Source organism: Lontra canadensis, unplaced genomic scaffold (genome assembly GCF_010015895.1).
Source record: "Lontra canadensis isolate GAN:19392208 unplaced genomic scaffold, GSC_riverotter_1.0 scaffold12, whole genome shotgun sequence".
Taxonomy (NCBI): Eukaryota; Metazoa; Chordata; class Mammalia; order Carnivora; family Mustelidae; genus Lontra; species Lontra canadensis.
Genome location: NW_022631006.1, coordinates 4,052,366 through 4,071,562, shown reverse-complemented (window position 1 = coordinate 4,071,562; position 19,197 = coordinate 4,052,366). Strand labels below are relative to the sequence as shown.

Sequence of the window (19,197 nt, the reverse complement as noted above, 5' to 3'; positions counted from 1 at the left end):
TATTGTTAATACATTACTTTATCTATTAAAGACTTGATATATATGAATATTTTAAAAAACTGACATAACATTAAAAGTGTGGAAATTTTGAGAAGTCATTTTGAAATTTAGTTTACAATAATTTCTTACAAGTACAAAAGATATAATTATCCACCATCTTAAATATTGACAGAAATACTATTTTTGTTATTGATCTAAAGCTATAAAATTGGATAAGCTAATGAATGACAATCTTAGAAAATGCCTTAAGTTTTCATAAGCCAGATCTCCATAAACATTTTATTACTAATAAAATTAATTTGGTAAAGTCATTATAATTTGAATGCTCTTTGTAGTTTGAGCAGAATTGGAATACTCAATTGAGTCCTTAATCAAAAGCTTGACATTTCTGCTCAAGCAGAATAACAATTAAAAAAAAATATATAGATAGATAGATACACATCTAGTATATTTATCATCTACAAAACAGTTTTTCAAAAATGGGGACTCTATATGATTTAAAACAGAAATAGAGACTGTATTTTACCCTAAAACATTTTCAACATAAATTATTATAAGGTCACAATTCAAGGGAAATATATGTAATTTATATAACAATTTTAATCACAATATGTAAATCACATTAAAGAAGATTGAGGCACTGCAGTTCAGAAGAATTCAAATTTCTTCATTGCTAAATATAAAGAAGTCAATTATCTGTATCAAATAATCTTTTTTATTATCAACCATTTGAACATGTGATCTCTTATTTTTTGCTGTTTTCTTTGGTACTGAATTAAAGCTGATACAAATTGGCCTTTTAATTTTGGGGAGTAGCCAAAATGATGTGATTGGGGAGCGGCTGAGAAGTGTTTTTTGTAAAAATTCTTTAATCATTTCATAGAGGTAAACATACTTGAATGCTAAATACCTGACCTTTTCAAATAAATGCAGACCTACCTTGTTTTTCACAATAGGTCTCTATTAATTTCCATGAGACAATGTTTTCACAAATGTAAGGCAAAACAGATGTTAAATTACTTAAGAGAACTCATAATTTAAATAATTAAAACTAATTTGTGTTTAAAGCTATTTGCAGATTTATTAGAGAAACAAATACAAATATGCATTTCTACAGAACTGGTTTTTTTTTTCCAAAATGAACTTAAAACTTGTTCCACAGTTTTTACTTGTTTATATATCTATGGTAACCCAAGTATTGGCTTCTGTACCACTTGTAATGAGACAATTGCCCTTCCATTGCAATTATAAAAAACTATTTAAAAAAAAATTCAGCACATACACGTTAAATATTTTTCCTTAAAAAAATAATCTAATCAAAATATTGAATACTTTAGATTTAAACAATATTTTATTTACAAATCTGATTTGATTACTTTATTAATTACACAAGGTAATGCTTCAATTTTCAAGAACAGTTTTTTTTAATATATAGACCAGTGGAATGACATCCTATCTAGTAATATGTACTACACTTCATTTTTTTTTTCAAAATTAACATGACAAGTTTTCTAATACTTTCAGTTTTTTGGAAAAAAAATGTTATTTTATTGGGGCACATATCTGATGAAACAAAAAATAACATGCAGAATTCCAAAAATAACCCATTAAAGTAATATGATACTTACCCTTCATGTAATAAGACATCTATGAACAACAGTGCATAACAATATTATGTATTCATGTTTATGAGAAACCAAGCAGGAGGCAAAATGAGTTCATTCTGCTTTCTAATCATGTGCAATTTCATATGGCTGTTTGCATCATTTAAATAATGTGTGTACATTAAATTTCTAAGACTGCATTGCACCCAAAATTATTATGGATAGCCATGCTTGCCCTGTATTTAATGAGTGATGAATTTCTCCTACTAACAGAGTAACTGGTCTCAAATCGTGTCTGTGATGTAAAGAGTATTAAATTATATTTTTATCTCTTTCAATTGCTGCCTTGGAAAGCAAGAATTCCCTTCTTGGAGAAGACTTACAGTAAGTAAAATTTACTTAAGGACTCAGTGAGGAATCAGCACATGAATCAAGAATGCAATATAAGAATGGATTAAAAAAATGTGATTATCAGTACCTTTGTTGAAATCTATTACCACCATTAAAATTTCCAAGGAAAGATAGGGCCTGTAACATAGGGGTTCCATTCATTGTTAAATTACTAAAATCTACCAATTTAATGCTTTCATACTGTTTATTTTTTTTCCAATAGAAAAATAAATCTCATACATTAGAAGTGGTACACAAAAAACTGGGATAAAATTTATCAGATTCTTGATAGCACCATTTACACATTCTTAAAGTAAACATTAATATGCACTTTCTTAGAAAGCGATATAAATATATAATACAGGACTTGCTAACCTCTGTTAACCATCTGAATACGATGGAATAATCTATCTCTACTGTGCAGGTAGGCTGTGCATGGTGGTGTGGCAATATAATTTTAAAAGTTTGTTACAGATGTGATGGGAAGCTGGAAGGAGTCGAATAAGCAGAAAAAAGAGCTTAGATCTATTGTAAGCAATGAGTCGAAATGAGCCGTTACAGGTTAGAATTTATCTTTGTTTCTGATCATTCAATGAGAAAATGACTTCCACAGAAATAGATACATTTAACTGTTTCAGGAGTGGGGTGGGTGAGGTGAAGTAGGATTGAAAGTCCTACAGGTAATAGCAATAACTGGAAGTGCAGACGAAATTGGTCTTCAGTGCAAAGAGGAAGGCAGCCGTTTAAAAAGTCTAGGTGCAATGTTGTGGTGCTGAAAGAAAAGCTCCCAGTGATAAAGGAAAAAAAAAAAATTGCAATGCAACTTCAAGCAGTAATTTTGTGGTGCTGAAAGGACAGCTCCCAGTGTTGAGGAAAAGATCTTGGATCTAGAATGAGGTGTCCAATCTGTATGATAAACAGCACACTGTGTCTCAGAGCGCCCATTCAATCTCAGTAAGTAAATGAAATATTGATTGAAAGTGACCCTGAAACAGAATGCATTAAAAAGACATAGAAAGCTGCAGAACTGAGGTAATTCGTATTCAGCATGTTCACCAGCCTCCCTATAGCAAAACAAGTCTATAAATAGTTGCATTTCATAAGATGTTTGGCCCTTGTATCATCAGTTTTCTCCATTTTGGATCAGTATAGCTGAACAGCCATTGTTACATGCCTACCTGTGGCAGTCTGAAGCCATACTAATTTTCTTCCAGTAAATTAAAGCATCACATCACAAATCAATTCTACATGGTCTATAAATTTCAGAGAATAAGTTTTTAGACAGCATAAAGCTGATTTACACATAATGCACACAAACCCTTATCTGTTACCATAAATTAAAATGTAAATATCTTCAATTTAGCTTTCAGATTTAACTAACATATAACCATGCCAACTAGCAAAAGTTTAAAATTCCCATTTACAATTAAAATTGAACTGAGTGCATTTTCAGCAATACTAGCTAATAAATACACATAATTTTTTAAATGGTTTGGCTTCAAAGTAACATTAAATTCCAGATGAAATGCATGGGCTCCACAGTGGACTACTGGAATTTTGAAATAAAAGGCTGAAGATTTGCTACGACTGAACAAAACATTTTAAAGACCCAACATTTGAAATGCTTCTAATACACATCCTATATCACTTCCTTTCTCTTTTCCAACTAAGTGGGGCCCCAATCTTTGCCTTTGTTCACTGCTGACTCTGAGACAGCACGGTGAAAGAAATTTACATAGATATTATTTACTGTTAATGTATTATAAATGATCTGAGACTTGTGACATGCAAGGAAAAAATGAGACGGGAGACAAGTGATGCTACATGATGAACTAAGCACATTTATAATGATAAAATGAGTAAATATAATAGCGGCAATGCTAACCACTGATTCCACGAGATACACTATTTGTCAAAACTTACACAGCTACAGAGTATCGACGATAAATAGTCATTACCAATTAACACAGTTTACTACAGCTTTTCTCTTTCATTTAAACAAGCATATCATTCCCTTTTAAAATCATTCTCTAAATAAATATTTAGAGATAGAGAACTCTAAATGAAATAACAGTCCAATGTTAAAAACTAAAAAAAAAAATGAATCTACTCTTACAGTTTGACAGAAATGAATTATTAATAGTGGAAGGGGAAGGGATCAGGAAATAATTTCAAGTTCTCAATGTCCAAAAGTAAATTGCACAGTAAATCAATATGAAATGAAGAGTCCATATAGTTCAATGAACAAAAGGGAAAGTTCATGAGGACAAAGATCACAGTTCAGAGAGAGGCTGGACGAAATTCAGACATGGAGCATCACACTCATTGTTCTTTAATTGGTTGCACAGAAAGGAGCAGCTGGGATGCCATTTAGCTTGCTAGGATGGACGTAACCAATGGGTTGAAGTTGAGATGGAAGTAATTCTCTTTTGTAATTCAGTTGCTCAGCCAGATGATCCAGAGGTAGCCAGCATTTTATTTTTGTCCATTGAATTTAAGACTGCATGCACAGCATGAGGAGGTGCTTGGGGATGGATGCCCCTATGAGTGGCCTTGAGTGGGCAAACTCAGAGGTTAACAGATGGTGTGTCAAATGGCCTGGACAGTTGGCACTCAGGAGAGGTACAGAAGAGGGTGACAGTTGTTGGGTCTTGGGAACAAAGGCTTACTTTGAAATGACCTGTCAAAAAGCCTGACAAAGGTAGATCACACTACCTCTCAAGATAAACTGCCTCTTCTAAATAAGCATGCAGGAAATACTGTCTGGTTGGTGACATAAAAATGCTCCACAAAACATGCAAATTACCGAGTATTAGAAACTGCATTGGCTGCTAGCGCCATGCTGCAAAGACTCCATCATGGGAGCAAACAGCTAAATCACAGATAGCTTCACAGTAAAATCTACATTCACAATACTAATAGGTTTCTAGTGTTAACAAATTATACACAATTATAAGCTCTTAAAATGCAACATACTTATCAAGCAGTTGCAGATAATGAAACATTATCAGCTATCAATAATTTGTTGGCACTTTCACTTTTGTTTATAAAATTTCCAATACACTGTACCACAGTTATGTGTCTAAACAGTGAGGATGTTAATGGAGTAATGACTGTTCTACTGGCCAGGCGATGGGATCAGTAGTGAATTCAGTGCTTAAAAACAAATGTACAAACCTCTGAAGAGGTGGGACTCCATGTGAGAACTTTTGTTGAACTTACAAATGATGAAGAATGGGCCATGGCCAGCATGCAGCATTATTTCCATTGTCTAGTTCAGATGGAGAACAGGTGCTTTTATTGATCTGTAAACTTACCAATATAATTTTCCACAGTTTTAACCTTTTAAATATTTTACAGTGCTTTTATGCAACTATATTGCTTTTTGATCATTTTAAATTTAAAACTTATTTTCAAAATATTGTTTCCTACTTCACTGTGCCCTAAGCAGGAAGTAAGACTTACATGACAGTGCTTTGGCCTCACTCCATTTTAGGTCACTGACCCCACCATACTCAACCTAACAGTAGTTAATTTAGTGTTATCTAGAACTAATACTGAAAACTATACGCATATCCCTGTCTACATTCAATCATTAAACTACAATAATGCTGGTAAAATGGCAGGCTTAAATCTTACACTAGAAACACCTCTGACAAATATACACAAGCAAAGTATAGAGAACAAAACAGATCAAGAAAAAATTCTTTCTATGAAACATCTGGTAAAACACATATTATTTACATATACACATTGTCAACATAGTCGCATTCATTTGCATAATTATATATTAATAACAGAAAAACTTCACTTCTGCAAAGTACAGTACATCCTTCTTGAAAATGGGGTAAAGGAGGGGTTAAAACAATCTGATGTATAATTGGGGCACTCAACCCACTTTCTGAGGATTGGCAGCCCGCACTCCTTGCTCATATGTGATCCTTTGTGTAATTAAATACTGAGCAGCCTGTGTTGCAGCTGGTGTTCCAGTAATGGTTACCTTCCGATTCCTTGTGCCAGGTACGAATTCTCCTTTTTTGGAGATCTGTATCCTTGCACCAGTCAACTCCTGGTATTCCACTAATGTTTTCCCTCCTTTGCCAAGTATTGCACCAACTAAGTTTTCTGGCACTGCTATTTCAACTACATCCTTTGATCCATCTGTGGATTTTTCTGTTCCTAGAATGGCACTGGCAGCTAGGGGAGAAGCAGCTCCAAAATATCCATTGGTTGCAGCAGTAGCAGCAGCCAGGCTACCTAATGCAAATGTCCCCGCCGTACCACCAGCTGTGCTGCCACTGGCTGAGGCTTCACTGGCATAGGTGGCCAACAAATTGGCTGCTGCTGCTGCTGGGTTGGCACTGGCAGCTGCTGCAGCCAAGGCCCCTGTTGCTGCTGCTTGACTGAGACCTAAACCTAATGTGTTGAGATTATATCCGTAGCTGGCTAAAGTATTAAGTGCAGAGGTGATGGCCACCAGGTCATTGCCTGTGAAGCCAGATAAGACTGCTGGAAAGGCTGCAACGCCAGCAAGGTTAGCATGTCCTAAGAGCCCTGCGGCTGCGGCAGCAGTTGGTAACACTTCAGCAGTGTTTGCATAAGGAGATCCGGTTGGATTGGAATTTGCCACTGGACCTGTAACATTGGCATAACTGATATTGAGACAGCTGCCACTCTGTGGATCCTCTTGTATCTTCTGGATGATAAGTTCAACAGCTTTTCGGTTTTGTTCAGGTTCTCCACTCACAGTGACAACCCTCTCTTGCAAGTTGATCCCATCAGGTTTCTGGGAAAGCTGCACCCAAGCCCCTGACTGCTCCATTATAGCCTTCACAGTAGCACCTCCCTTCCCTATTATCAGACCTGCTGTGCTGTTGGGAACTATAATCTTTACCTGTAATTAAAAAAAATACGTATAAATAATACTTCTGTTTTGCGCATACACATTATATTACTTTGCTATGCTAAAAAAGTAAAATAACAAATTGAAAATTAGTTTAAACGTAAGTTATGAAAGATAGAAATATCACAACTTCTAAAGTGACTTTTATCGCATTTTAATACAATTATCTTGTAAAAGCAGAATGTCCAAAAGCAAAAGCAATTTTCAGTTTAAAATATTAAAAATTTTCCTGGAGTCCTTGTGCATCGCCATGGAAGTTTTAAGAAATTAGTATGTTCTAAAGAAAGGATATCATAACTATACACCAATGGTAACATTTTTATATAGCTCCAAAATAAAAATACTGTTGATACTCTTCACCTAGTGTAGCTTTAAGAATACCTTTGGTCTAAAACGTATAAAAACAAAGAGTAGAGGATTATGACGCAAAGTTAGTAAAGATAAAAGTAGTAAAGTTCTAGCTCGAGTCCCTTTAGAAAATTAATTTCATGTTCCTTATCACCTAGCAATTTTTGTGTTATTCAAACCTTACTTGTTTCATGACTAATATTTTCAGAGAGCAAAAAGATTATTACTAGTGGTATTTTGATTTTTGGACTAAACTGACACACAATACATAACTTTATAAAAATAACAGATAATTAATATAAAAAATTTCAATCACTTTAGGGAGGTGAACAATGATTTGAGTATGATATTGCCGGGATGTTCTACTTAAATTTGTAAAATGACTATTCTCTTTTTTGGCAGCCGTAGCTACATTTTAAAAAATAGGGCTTATAACCATATTATCAAAGGTTACTGAAAATTTACTGGAGTCACAGGAATAATTACGATACAATGTGACCATATGAATAGAGGCATTTTAACTAATTTGTATTGAAATATCCATTCACAAAACCTAGACTATTTGGATTTATTTAATTATAGTCAAATACTATTGTAAAAAGGATAAAATCAGTAAGGTATTTTCCATAACCCCTGAAATTAAAATATAAATATTAAAAATTTTATTTTGGTAGCACAAAGATACACATGGCACTGTTTTATGACTCAGTAGATAAAAAACTGGGAGGGTTGTGTCACTGACAAAGCACTAAAGTAATTGCTTTCCTTGTTCTGGATATTAAAATGGGCAGGCTGAAGTAACTTGTTGAAATCTGAGCAGGAATTTAGATGAGATATTCTATGAAAATTTCATTAGCTAGTTTTTAGCACGTATTGCCATGCTATCTTTAAAACAGAGATTTGGTAAAAATATTTTAAAGAAATAGAGCCATGCATTTCTGGCAATTTTGCTCTTCAAGGTAGAAACCACTTGAAGTATAAATTCGAATTCTAGACTGTGTCACCTCATAAATATATTTATATGTATTAACACACATATACACACACACACACAAAGTTTTCTTGCCACATATATAATTTATAGGAACAGGATTTTCTTTCATTCCAATTTGTCTATAAAATAATTTCATTTTATTGAAAACAATTTAAATTTTCTAGAAACATTTTTTAGGAATATCAAATATATCCTTCATATTCCTCCTGATTAAGTGCATTCAGTTTTAAGAAGTAGGATGAGAAATAATTTTTAAAAACATGTTAATTTATTAATTTTGTTCACAGACTTTTTTGTAGAAAATTATTTGTTCTGAAATGCTGCAGTATGTTAAAGTATTATAATTAGAAAGTTAAACCATGATTATTCCTTACACTAATTATAAAGATGAATTAGAATCATCTTTACATTTTATCTTGTACACATGAGTATTGAGAAAATTTACTTTTAAGGATTTAAATATCAGAATGCTAAATATGATTATATTTTATAAATAAGTACTTCTTTCCAAAATCAGAACATTTTTATATAGTTGAAAACATTTATATATTGGCAAGCTGTGGTTTTTAACATACTTTTTATGTTTTAACATACTTTTTATGAAGAAAAATACACTAATTTTTTATGTAGTAATACTAATTTCCCACAAAATATTGGGAAATTCGTAACTTTTTTAAAAAATTTTATTTTTTCAGTGTTCCAAGATTCATTGTTTATGCAGCACACCCAGTGCTCCATACAATATGTGCCCTCCTTAATACCTACCACCAGGCCCTCCGAATTCCCCAGCCCCTCCCCTCCAAAACCCTGTTTGTTTCTCAGAGTCCACAGTCTCTCCTGGTTCATTACCACTTCTGATTTCCCCCAACTCACGTCTCCATTAATTGACCAAAACTTTCTTAAGAGCTGTTCTTAAATTATTTTAAATTCTAATATCGCTATTGTTTTGCCCAATGTAATGATTACCTCATGATTATAACCCAAGAAGAGAAGAGCACATGAAAGGTCAACTATGGGAACTATCCTATAGACTGTCAATAAAAAGCAACGACATATATAAATTTATAACATCCATTCTAAAATCACCTGAAGTTTCTATGAGATGTGTGAAGATGATATTAATTTATACTACTCTGCACACCAGTCTCATACCATATTTACTGCATACACAGCTTTTTTGTAAAAACCGTTAGTACTAGTTCTATTCTTCCAAAAGAAGTTGCTGATGTGTGCACAGCATTGCTATTATTGCACATTAGTTTCTCCTTTCTTTTCTTGTTTTCCCTTTTCTTTTCTTTTCAACATTCAAAAAAAAATTCTGAAACAACACATAGTTCAGAAATGGTGTGTGAACTTCTCATAACTGTAAGCATCTTCCAAAAAATCTGTCACTTTGAAAACTGAAAAACTATACCATGCCATCTATCTTTATATTAAAGATGTGCTTCTAATTCAAATTACCATCAGACTACACACACAAAAGATATCTTCATGTAATAAGTACTATTCGCTGGATTTTATTTTTAACTATTTGAAATAATCTTCTATAAATTACTGTCAGCCATAATTGCTATTTTACAAAATACTGATGTGGTTCCCAATTTTTATTGGTAGAATTTACATTTGTCCACATATAACTACATAAACGTGGGTCACGATTTAAGAGAAAACATTACTGACTGCATATTAAGATTCACAGTAGCACTTCTTAACTTTGGATAGTAATAATTCTGCATAAGGTTACTGATCTCAGATATTAAATTAAAAAATTAAAGAAAATACAAATATAACAAGTTATTAAATAAAATTTTTTTTAAATGTAAAAACTTAATAGTCTAGACAAGAGAACATGTCACCAACTTTTATTTTTGACCCAAGGAAATGAAAACCTCTCAGATTTATACTTTTTTTCTTGAAGACTTAAAAAAATATGTATCTATTTTTTCACTTAATCTAATATGGACGGACGCAAATCAGGAAAGAAAACTCTCTGAAAAGTTTTCAGAGACAAAAAGAAAAGTTGACCCATATGCATAGTATCTTAGAAAAAGTAGTGTTCTATCTCCATCTTCTGTATCAGGTCAGAGCCAAGAAGTGAGGCATCAGTGTGGAAGCTTGGAGATAATGGGCTACTGAATACTGGGTGGGAGAGGGGAGGGAAAGGAAGGGTGGAAAATTACACAAGATGGCTACTTGTTTATTCCTTAGACATAGGAATATGGTATTTACCAAAGAAAAAGTCTGTGCACTAATATGTTTGCTTTCCCAATGAGATGATAAATAGCAAATTTTAGTTATATGTATGGCTTCATTTTCATTGGTGAAGTCTATTCACATACTCAAATAAGTATTTGTATACTATTTCTAAGGAATTGAGGGAATTAAAAAAACCTTTATCCTAAACAGCATATAAATTATTTGGTTAACACACACCAACTAAATCAGATAAGCTGTTGACAGCTACAAATCAGTTTTCAGAACTATGCTCTACAGTTGCTACCATCAGTTCAGTCATTTAAGGAATGCTTACTGAGTGGTCCAGGCCCTGTGTTGGGAGTTAGGAATAAAGGATATATATGACACTGCTCCTGCCTATAAGGAACTTTTAGATTAGTTGTAGAAAAAGATGTGTAAATTTAACAGTGCAGTGAAGTCTTAAAAAAGTGCTGATATATAAGTAGTTGAAGAGGACAAAGTAGACACAAAGCCTAACTGGAAGTAGAAGGGGTAAGTAAGAAAATCTTTGAAAGACAATGATTATTATGTGTCTAAATATCTTTCACATCTTTGTTCTCTAAGTATTCTGTTCTTTATTTATCAGACATTCCTGTAAGTTTGACCTGTTATCTCTATGTTGGAGAGTTTCCTTTCACACCTAAACTCATTTTAATAGTGATCATGTGCTTAAGTACTGTTTTTAAAGAAAAAAATGTTTACTTACATTTTCCCTATTCCTAGATTTATAATTATAAGAGAAGATTAACAATATAATTATGCTAATTTTACTAGTATCAACTGCTTTTCAGAAAAAAAGTAGTAAAATGACTATTTCTCTATGTGCAGCCAAAGAAGAACCTCTATGGGTATCCTATGAAAAGTATTAAAAATATCAAATAGGTAGGCTTTAATGTTGACATGTTTCTGATTAAAAATAAATATTAAGCAAAACAAATTTACTCCTTTTCCAAATAAGAAGTATAACTCATTATGGTCTTATAAAGCAATGAAAGTGTCTATAATCATAATTTTTCATCATCATGGCAGGAAAATTATTTAATTATTTCATAAATCCATACTTTCATATAAATTCAAAATAAGTTCCATTATAATTTAAGATATCTCAATTGACAGTATGGACTATTTAAGGGCTGCTATATTATATACCACATATGCAGGGACTTTTATAAAGCAATGCCTAGCAATAGTGGATAGCTTTCATTTATTCTGTCATTTATTCAGCCATACTGATCTTCCTTCTACTGGCAACAGACCCTAATTTTCCTTTGGGAAACACCCTCTCCCACTCTTAGTACATGTGCTTTAGGTAAGGCCGACAACCTTCCAATGCTCTAGGAGTGGAGACCTAACAGAGCCTGACACATCACAATTTCCACACCTTTGGCAGTTACTGATTTGGGATTGTGGATGTGGTCCAGGATGGTCCAATGAGTTAACCTGAGAATTTGGTAAAACCGCTGGGACAGAGATACCTGTGTTTCTAATCTAGTAGAGCACAACCCGGACATTCCTAGTGACTATCTTGCCACCCTATGGGAAGAGGAAGAACCTGCCTGAAAATAAATTTAACCTAGAAAAAAGGAGTCTACAGAAAGGGAAAAAATTCTGACAGCATTTTGGCATCTGAATCTAACCACGTCTAAAGCTAGCACAGATCAATATAGTTCCCTTTTTAAGCCACTTTGCATTGGACTTCTATAATTTATAACCAGGCAAGTAGTATATTAGAAAAAGGTTTTACATTCTTGTTATTATCCTATATTATTTGCCTATCCAAAAGAAATATGGACACTTTGTTGTATCTCTTGATGCTCTAAGTCAAAACATTATAGCTCCAGTAAAGAAACACAAGCGGATTCCTTAATTTACCTTTTACCAAAATATACCCAACATGATCTAACAAAATAAATCTCTATCACTTCCCTAATGTATTACAACTTAGGCTACTGAGGCACCATTTTGTAGTGTCCAACAAAGATGCGTATGTCATTTTGGGGATCTATATTGAACTGAGGACCAAAGTAAATTCAAAACTTTTCTTTTGATTATAGATTTTATATACATAAATATCTTCCTTTCTGAAAAGTACTGATATGATAAAATATGTACAGGATTGCTACATGAATACAAGTATACAAAGAGAACAAAAAAGCAACTCCTCTCTCTACTAGTCTGATTAATCTACTCACTTTTGATAATCAAATCAAAGGCAACAGTTTTCATAAGCATGCATAATATTATTGTAAAATACCATGCTGTCTTTTCTTATGTATCTTCACCAGTCCTTCCCTCACCACTGCCAACACCAGGTTTCAAACCTGGAAGCCATCTGTGCCTTTTCTTGCTCCCTAGATCTCTATATCCTGTTATGTACTATTTTATTTTTTTCTCCCTGAAATGCTTCTTGCCCAAACCTACTGCTTTATCCTATCCAAAGAAATGCATGGTATTATAAAAAGAATCTAGAATAGGCAGTTTGAAGATACAGGCTCTCACCCCGGCTCTGCTGTGTGACCTTTGTCAAAATCGCCATTTCAGTTGCAACATCTATAAAATCAGAAAACTTGATAAGATTATGGATGAAGAGTTTTTATTTTAGCATCATAAAAAACCCTGCTCAACAGATGTCAGTGACAACTCCACCATTCAGTTACCCACTGAAGTATCTAGAATCCTTACATAGACATTGCAAATTCTCTGTATCCTGTGCCTGAATTGTCTTCCCAGCTTCATCTTTTAAGACTGGTATACCATGCTGAATCCAAACTACCTTCTAGTTCTTGGATTTACTCTATATTAGTCATTTTTCCATGTCTTTGCTTTGTTATTTATACATTTGGTCCAAATGACTGAAATGTTATCTACCTATATTCCCACACTGTTCTTTCCCTGAAAATACATACAGTTTTGCCTTGTGAAATCTTACATGTCCTGTCAGAACAGTTCAAATGCAGTATAGTTTGGAAACTCAATCCTGGTTCCTGAAAACCAAAGTGTCAAAATACTTTCTACATTTATTATATTACTTATCCAATGCTGCCTTATATTAGCATAGAACAGATATTTACCTCTGTTACAAAATTTTATCTTCCTGATGGGCATTATCTTATTTAATTTTGTATTTATTATTTGCACTTAGTTGATGTTATCAATTGGATAACTTTAAAAAATAAAATCCAAAAATGTAGATTAATAAGAACTAAATAGAGATATTGTGGACATCAAGGAAATGGGCACTGTTCAAAAAGGAATGCCCCACAAATGTTACCATGGCAAAACTGTAAGAGTCTACAGTGTTACCCAGCAGGCTGTTGGCACTTCTGTAAACAAATAAGGACAAGACTCTTGCCAAGAGAATTAATGCACGTATTGAGCATAGTAAACACTCAAAGAGTCAAGATAGCTTCCTCAAGCATGTAAAGGAAAATGATCAGAAAAAGAGGGAAGCCAAAGAGAAAGGTACTTGGGTTCACTGGAAGTGCCAGCCTGCCCAACCCAGAGAAGCACATTTTGCGAGAACCAAGTCAAAAGGACCATGAGTTGCTGGATCCCATTCTCTGTCAATTTATGGCAGGGTAAGCGTAAAAAAAACAAAAACAAAACAAAACAAAAAACCCCCCCAAAACTCAAGACTGTAAAAAAATAACTCAAAGATTATATTGCAACCATAATGAAATACAAAAGATAAATGTATGTATGTTTTAATCTTATCATAAAATTACTGAAACCAGTAACACAGACTTATGGTCATTTAAAAAACCACTAACATTATGAATGGGTGTTGTACTTTGTCAAGTGCTTTTTCTGCATCTATTGAAAATGATATGGCTCTTATCCTTTTTTATTAATGTGGTGTATCACGTTGATTGATTTGTGAATATTGATCCACCCTCGCAACCCAGGAATAAATCCCATTTGATCATGGTGAATTTTTTTAATGCATTGTTGGATTTGGTTTCTAGTATTTTGTTGCGGATTTCTGCATCCATGTTCATCAGGGATATTGACCTGTTTTTAGTGGAGTCTTTATCTGGTTTTTGTATAGGGGTGATATTGCCTCATAGAATGAATTTGGAAGTTTTGCTTCCTTTTCTATTTTTTTTGGAATAGTTTGAGAGGAACAGGAACTAACTCTTCTTTAAATACTTGGTAGAATTCACCTGTGAAGTCATCTGGCCCTCGATTTTTGTTTGTTCGGGAGTTTTTTGACTACTGATTAAATTTCTTTGTTGGTTATTGGTCTGTCCAAGTTTTCTATTTCTTCCTGCTCTGGTAATTTATAAATATGGTGTTGGAAAACTGGACAGCAACATGGAAAGAAAGAAATTATTCCACTTTCTTACACCATACACAAAAATGAATTAAAAAGGGATAAAAAGACCTAAATGTGAGACAAGAAACCATAAAAATCCTAAAGGAGAACACAGGCAGTAACCTCTTTGACATTGGCCACAGCAATTTCTTTCTAGATACATCTCTCCAGGCAAGGGGAACAAAGGCAAAAATAAACTACTGGGGGCCTCATCAAAATAAAAAACTTCTGTATGGCAAAGGAAACAACAAAACTAAAAGACAACTTAAGGGAGAAGATATTTGCAAATGAAATATCCAAGGGTTAGTATCCAAAAATCTATAAAGAACTTATCAAACTCAAAACTTTAAAAGCAAATAATCAAATTATAAAATGGGCAGAAGACATGAACAGACAAGTTTCCAAAGAAGACACACAGATGAACAGACACATGAAAAGATGGTCAACATCACTGACCATGAGGAAATTACAAATCAAAACTACAAAAAGATATCACCTCACACCTGTCAGGAATGGCTAAAATCAACAACACAAGAAAAAACAGGTATTGGCAAAAATGCAAAGAAAGGGGAACCCTCCTACACTGTTGGTGGGAATGCAAGCTAAGCTGGTAAAGCCACTGTGGAAAGCAGTACGGAGGTTCCTCAAAGAGTTAAAAATAGAATTACCCTACAATCCAGTAATTGCACTACTAGGTATTTATGCAAAGAATACAAAAATACTAATTCAAATGACTCATGCACCCTGATATTTATAACAGCATTATCTACAATGGCTAAATTATGGAACCAGCCCATGGGTCCATCAACTGATGAAAAATAAAGAAGATGTGGCATAGATATACAATGGAATACTACTCAGCCATAAAAAAGAATGAAATTTTGCCACTTGCAATGACACGGATGGAGCTAGAGTGAAGTGAAGTAAAATCAGAGAAAAACAAATCTGATCTCACTCATATGTGGAATTAAGAAACAAAAACAAACAAAGGGGAAAAAAAGAGAGAGGCAGCAAACCAATTAACAGACTCTTAACTAGGGAGAATAAACTGATGGTTACCAGAGGGCAAGTGGCTAGGTGCAGGGGGGATGAGTAAAATAGGAGATGGAGATTAAGGAGTGCTCTTGTGATAAGCAAGTTGTATGGGAATCACTATAGTGATGTCTAATCACTATACTGTACACCTGAAATGAATATTATACCCAATGTTAACTAACTGGAATTTAAATAAACCTTGAAACATTAAAAAAAAAAAACAAATACAAGAAAAAAGATATACTTTGAAAATAGTAAAAAAAATGAGAAAAAAATCACTAATATTATAATAGTTAAATATTAAACATGCACTATATGCCTTTTTCTTAAATTTTCATTGATGTACTATGTTTTTCCTATGATATTTTGTAGTTTCTTACTCACTAAGGTTTTGTGGCTTCTTAACTATAAAAAAGTGTAGCCAAACTGGTTGTAAAAGTCCAGAATACAAATATACCTCTGTTTACTTGATTAAGTTATGAACTGGATCAATACTATGACTCAAATGACAGTTTCTACTGAGTCATAATCACAATTTATAATTGATGCAATTACCTCCTATCGTTTGCCTTGCTTCAAGCAATTACATTTTTACCTCAGAATAATTAACTCTAAAAGTTTTGTGAAGATTGTACTTCATTTTGTATCTTTTTTCAAAGGGCCTTATTTTACTTGCCCTTTTGGCTGCTGGATATGAGAGAGAATGACAGACAATACACCCCTTTTTTTGTGTCTTTTTTTTGTCTTTTTTCTGTTATTATTTTAAACCATCTCATCTTAGACAATCTCTTTCAGAATATATGTAATAAGATAAATGTTTAGTGTTCTTAATTCTGATTAGTGAAAAAATGTATTTGAAATATTTGAGGTTTTAATATGAAAACTAATGTTTTTAATTTAATATTTTAAAGGATTTAATATCCATTCAAAAAGTGAAAAATAGCTATGAACATTAAAGTAGAGGCTGTGTTCATGGAAGTGGTTAATGAAAAGGGATGAGAAATAAGGGTAGAAGGAATCAAGAATTCTATTTTGGATATTTTAAGTTTGAAATCACCATCAGACATTTAAATGTTGATATTGAGTAGATGATTGGCTATGGGTCTGGAGATCAGAGGAAATTTGAGAGTTAACATAGAGATAGTTATTTAAAGCAACAGGTATGGATAACGTAGCCTAGGGGACCAAAAAAGTGAGTAACAATTCATTAAATAGTGAACAGTAAAGAACTGTGTTTGACAAGAAAATATTAAGCTGCTAAAATCAATCAAAGATATTCAAGGTAGATCAGCAAAATTAATCAATAAAAAAAAGTGAACCACGAATGGTTTGCTAATCTTTTTCTTTTAAAAAATGTGTGGCAGTATGTATTACCTTTTAGAAATCACATTGTAGTACATATTAAGTTGTAAAATGAACATAATCTTTAGTTTCTCTCCTTTTGGGTTCCTTCTGGGAAATAACCCAAAACACAGAAAATTTACACACAGAGCAGTGCACAGGTACTACATGCAATTATAAAATATTGTGGAAAATGACACAAAATTCTAAAATATATATAAATATGTTACATAGACTTGGATTAAATAGTGTAAAATTATATGCAGGTAAAACTGAAATGAAGGTAATAAAAGAAATCGAATTTCAGGTGAGCTTTTTTCACCTTACCATATAAACTTTGTCTTATTTTAATATTTTAAAAGCAGTGTAACAAAAGGAAATTAAAAAATTACTCCCAAACTAGGCTGCTGAATAAATAAATCTTGCAAGAGCAGAATAAATAATTTGTTTAAAATAGTTTTAGTAGATTTCCAGTATTCACTACGTAATTTCTTTTTAGTGTTTATTGTGTGCCAAGTACTGTTCCAGATGTTGGTGATTTTATAGAAGTAAATAAAAAGGATAAGGCCTCACTTTATGAAACTTACAGTTTGGTGGTATCATAAATACTACCAAATATTTAAATTTATATTATAATATTAGTTGCGAGATGACAGGGGATTTAGAATATACTTTTAAATTTTAATAAGGAAACTTAAAATCATAGTTTTAAATAAGATTCATGTAATTAAAATAAATGCTTGTTTATGAAGACCACAAAGGTAATTTTGGAATTCAAAGATTTTTAAAATTCTGAGTTTATTCATGGATTTATTTGACACTCTATGATGTAACCAAACTAATGAGATATTTTTAGAAGTAAATGTCTCAACTATGTTTAAAAATCAATCTCTACTTAAACTTATGTAACTAGATAATTAATCAAAATTAATATAATTATGTTATAATTATATTATATTATAATTATATTATTATATATTATTTTATATTATATTATTAATTTATTATATTATATTATAATATAATTAATATAATATAAAAGGAACCTTTATAATTTGGGTTTTAAATTTTGTTTTTATAAATTTTTGATTAAGCCATTTTTACCATTAAAATTATTACTTAGGTGAAAAGATTGATGTGCCATATTTTTATAAGACTTAAGATATTTTGAAAGATATCTTTGAAGTCAAATATAGGTGCTTGTAGGTATTTTAGATTTTCTAATCTTGCTAATACATTTCTTATATTTAATTTTACCAATAATTTTTCTGAAGAAAATACTTATTTTTTAAAAACAAATAAGTTTGCATTTCAGTATCTTACTAGTAAAATTTGATAATTTATTATCACAAATGACTATTGTTAAGAAAATGAAAATCTCATAGATTATTCTTATTTAATTAACACTTGGGATAAACAAATATTAACTAAATAAAAGGTTACAGAAGAATGTCTGTAATTTAACAAACTGTATTATTAGTCACAAAGCTAAGCTTTTTCCCTATACAAGACTGAAGTAGTTTACTTCTACTATTTAATGAATCATAAATAAAAATACATTAATTTTATAACTTCCATTATTTGACTAGAAACAATTCACAGTTAGTTAATGAGATAGAAGACTTCCTTTTCCAGAAATATTTTTAAAGAGTAACTTAAAAACTGCATCATCTAATTGAAGGAAAAAACCAATAGGTAAATAAACACTTAATAAAATGAATTATAAAGGTATTAAGTTCAGAAGAAAAGATGTTTTTAATAAGATCAACTTATTATTTCCTAGAATGTTCCCTAATCAAAGACAAAAAAAAAATTAGAAAAGTCAACAATGAGAAACAATTTTTTATTCTATTGTGAGCAGGAGTCAAATTCTCTCATCTGGCAAAACTATTCTTTAAAAGAAAATGCAAAGACATTGATTCCTATTTCCAAGCATTTTAAAAAAGAAAATTAAAATGTTGAAAATAAACGATAACTACCCCTTTTATATGGTTAAATGGCTTTATTTGAAAGATGAGGGAAAAATCTATTT

At 32.2% G+C, this 19,197-nt stretch overlaps 1 protein-coding gene across 3 annotated transcripts in view; it reads right to left on the bottom strand.

Moving 5' to 3' along the window:
* Positions 1-1,332: 1,332 nt before the first annotated feature.
* The window catches only part of NOVA1 (NOVA alternative splicing regulator 1), a 150,107-nt gene continuing 132,242 nt past the window's right edge, over positions 1,333-19,197 (bottom strand). For all 3 annotated transcript variants that reach the window (XM_032856220.1, XM_032856221.1, XM_032856222.1), the window contains one exon: positions 1,333-6,888. In XM_032856220.1, coding sequence (XP_032712111.1) covers positions 5,884-6,888 — 1,005 coding nt within the window. In that variant the 3' untranslated portion in view covers positions 1,333-5,883. The remainder of the gene's footprint in view (positions 6,889-19,197) is intronic.